Raw genomic sequence first — 3,785 nt, forward strand, 5'->3', positions numbered from 1 at the left:
TGTATGCCTCCTTTTACAGTTTTCTGCGCGTAAAGAGCCCAAATTCGTCCTGAAAAAAATATATATATATATATATACTCTGTTCCAGGAGAAATCAATATTTTTCAGGACGAATTTGGGCCTTTTACGCGCAGAAAACTATAAAAGGGGGCGTACATTATTTTCCTAATCTTATAGTATTTGCAAAAAATTTTATACCGTTGTAATTGTTTTAACCTGTACATTGCAAATATAATATTTATACAATTATTTTTTTAAATTCCAACAATTTTTTATTTTGCAATGAAAAGTCATAAAACCATAAAAGACCCTTCCGACTGCCTTTTGGAGACCAGGCTCGCAGGTTACAAAAATTTTAAATATGTTTGCTTGATTTTAGTTATAGGAAAAGCAACACATGTTACAATCCTTTTCATATCATTGGCTATGTTTTTCAAAAAAAAATCTAGCGAGCCTGGTCTCCAAAAGACAGTCGAAAGGGTCTTTTATGATTTTATGGCTTTTCATTGCAAAATTAAAAATTGTTGGAATTTAAAAAAATAATGATATAAATACTATATTTGTAATGTACAGGTTAAAACAATTACAACGGTATAAATTTTTTTGCAAATACTATAAAATTAGAGTATGTACATATGTAAATCATGAAATTATTTTCCAAAAGCAAATTTTAATGTTTAGACGTCAAAATTTATATATTTCTGCGCGTAAAGGGCCCAAGTTCTTTTTTATATTTCTTGTGTTTTTATATGAAGGGTAGAATGACAAAAGGGGTCAAGCGCCAATTTATCGAAAATGAGGTTTTTGCATAAAAAAATCAAGAAAATTCATTTACACATTTCTGTAGAAGGATTTCCTTTTTTATTGCGTATTTAAATCAGTTTTTAATAAAAATTAAATTAATAAAATAGCCTCAAATTTACTTTATTGCAACCTGATTGAAAAACAAAAGAAAGTGGTGAGTCAATAATATTATCAAAATAAAAAAAAATATTATTTTTTTAGGTTTTATTTTAATATTTTATTTTAATTTTATTTTAATAATATTTTAATTAATAAAATTAATAATAATAATAATGTATTTTCAATTTTAAACAATTTTAAAATCATTTTGTTATTAATTTTTAAATATTTTTATGGTTATACTAAGTGAACAATTGAATTTAAAGATGAAAGTATTGCTCAATTCCAAAGCAAGCAATTAATTCGTAATTTTCTTGAAAACAAACAATTTTTTAAAGGAATTTTTTTTTCTATTCATTTCGTCGATTCCATAGAAAGAAACTAATTTTCCAGTTTTTCTTTAAACTGTATATTTTTTTTATAATTAATGCTTAAAGAAAATGTGCGCAGTTGATATAACCTCAAGGCACCACAGTTTTTTTTAATTTTATCGTTAATATGTAGGTTTATTTCAACAAATTGTTGTTTATTTATTAAAACATACTAATATATCGAAACGGTTTTCTCAGTTTTTTTTTTAAATGACCTGCAAAATTTTTAAAAATGTTTTTTTTACTTCCTGTAAAAACAGTGAATTGGCGCTTGACCCCTTTTGTCATTCTACCCTTCATATATGTAAACTTTTGAGGTTAGAATTATTATATTTTGATAACCATACTTAATATCTTAAGCAATTAGAAAGAAGTCCAGAATCAGAGAATTCTATAAAAACAAACCTTTGAAAAGCTCCACAATTTAATTTAAGATATCCTCTCAAAAACTAATTAATTACTTATAATCAACAAAACGCTCGACCTGTTAATTCGTTTTCGTTTGCTGGGTAAGAATACATTCTTGCAATTTTAAAATATATATTTCAACAAAAATTTTTTTGATAAATAGATGAAGAAATCGACGATGATTGTTTCCAATTCTTGGCCCGAGAAAAAATTGCAGAATTATTTCCCAAAGCGGGGCCTTACTCAAAATTTCTTATGTTATATAATAAATGGATTCAGGATAACGACAAAAATGTACCAACTTCATCAACTGTATGTACATTATTTCATACCCATTTGAATAACATAAAGAGTACCCAATTGCTTGCATATAATTTATAAATTATTTTCACCTTATGTATTAATTGGGTTATTTTTTGTGAAAAAATGACGATTTTTTTTATTTTCTAAATGATTATTAAAGGTTAACAATGCAACAACGGTAGCAAGAGATATTGAGGGAATATATGAAGTTGGTGTCGATGGGATTTTAGAAGAAGTCAACATCCTTCAGAATACAATCGCTCAAAACGCTGACCCAGAAAATAATAAATCTGTCAAAGAGGTCAATAATATTTTGCAATCAAGAAAACGGTCTGCAGAAGCAACACCAAGTTTTACCGAAAAAAGAATAAAAGTTGCATCAGATTCCATCTATTCTTGTACTATCAAAGAAGTAATAACATTTTTTATTATCCAGATTTTTTTCACTATTATTTATTTATATTACCTTATATTTTATTATAGGGTCCAATCTATGAATCACTCGTCAATAATTTTAATGGACATATAGCAATTGCGGAGTATGAGCTTAAAGGATTTTTAAGCTCAAAATCGCAGCAAATCGTTGCTGAGTGTATTCTCCTTCATGAATTGAAAGGAGATATTTATAAACATTATGTAGAAGATAATTAGTTTAAAATATAATATTATTTCACATAAAAATAAACCTATTTCTCTCTTATAGAATAAATCGAGAAAGATTTTCAGAGCTTTCAGAAGGAATCGAGTTAATGTTTCCTTGTGAGAAGAAGGTAGTTATATAATATTTTACGTTGCATGTATTTTAAAAAATCTTAATACCTTTGCTTTAATTTCTGTGTCTAATTTTAGGAAACATACTATATTCCATATTATAAAAACGAATCTGGAAAAAAGTTTAGTGCTTCTGGAAATCTTGTAGATTTATTCTACAATATAAGAAAAAGAGCTGTTCGTTCCGGTATAAAAAGTTGTAAAGAAACATTGGTCCTAAAATCTATTGAAAATGATGCTCAGAATTAAAAATGGCGGATCCAATATGGCGTGTTTTTTTGCCCTAGCGCGCTCTGACTCATTATCAAGGGACACTCACTTAATTGTTTATAACTTTTAAAAACGGCTTGAAATTTTCGTTTAGAATTTTCAGATTATATTTTTCAATAGTTTTACAACCGATTTATGAAAAAAATGAATTTTTTAAGTTATGAATTTATTTATTATTTATTGTAATATTTAAAATAATTCTTAAATGCCGAAAGAAAATAATGAATGAATGTAATGAAATTTCTATTTTCATTATTTATTTAATTTATTGCTTTTTTTATTATAAGATTTTGAGACATGAACAGAAGAATGATTTACATGATTTATGTTTGGTCCCCCACAGCACCGAAACTTTCCTAAAGATTTTCTAAAGATTTATTTGAAATGTTCGGAATATTTAATTGCAATGTTTAGTGAAAATTGTGTAAAGATTATGGAAACAGTTGCTATGGTAACTGTTACCATGAAAACCATACGAGTGTACGACGGTCATTTTTTTTATTTTATTTAAACTTAGGAACATAAGTTTTCTTATTATCTAAAATATAGATAATATAGTAAAAAAAGACAAATAAATAGTTTCTGTATACAAAAAATCATTTATTTCTTTTGAGTTGCTGATAAAATTCTTAGATTAAAATTGTTAAATTAACATTTGTGATAAAATTTTTTTTTAAAAATTAACTTAGGGTCAGTCGGGGTAAATCCGAACGCTAATTATTTCAGCTTAATTAAAATTTTTAAAAATAAGTTCGATAT

General features: G+C 26.0%; 1 protein-coding gene across 1 annotated transcript; it reads left to right on the forward strand.

The window, feature by feature from the left end:
• The first annotated feature begins 302 nt into the window (after nucleotides 1-302).
• On the forward strand, nucleotides 303-3,135 carry LOC127287476 (uncharacterized). Its single transcript, XM_051314425.1, has 4 exons — nucleotides 303-1,994; nucleotides 2,146-2,397; nucleotides 2,469-2,755; nucleotides 2,835-3,135. Exons 1-3 carry the CDS (start codon nucleotides 1,938-1,940, stop codon nucleotides 2,634-2,636), a joined length of 477 nt encoding a protein of 158 aa, XP_051170382.1. The 5' UTR covers nucleotides 303-1,937; the 3' UTR covers nucleotides 2,637-2,755; nucleotides 2,835-3,135.
• The last annotated feature ends 650 nt before the right edge of the window (nucleotides 3,136-3,785 follow it).

This window comes from Leptopilina boulardi, unplaced genomic scaffold, assembly GCF_019393585.1.
Source record: "Leptopilina boulardi isolate dan_hultmark-lab unplaced genomic scaffold, ZJU_Lbou_2.1 LbouV2_371, whole genome shotgun sequence".
Taxonomy (NCBI): Eukaryota; Metazoa; Arthropoda; class Insecta; order Hymenoptera; family Figitidae; genus Leptopilina; species Leptopilina boulardi.

Bases quoted from the DNA above. Each gene is read 5' to 3' on its own strand.
- LOC127287476 (XM_051314425.1), top strand. From the start codon at position 1,938: ATGTTATATAATAAATGGATTCAGGATAACGACAAAAATGTACCAACT. The intron at 1,995-2,145 runs GTATGTACATTA...TGATTATTAAAG, and splicing joins ATGTACCAACTTCATCAACT to GTTAACAATGCAACAACGGT. The intron at 2,398-2,468 runs GTAATAACATTT...ATTTTATTATAG, and splicing joins ATTCTTGTACTATCAAAGAA to GGTCCAATCTATGAATCACT.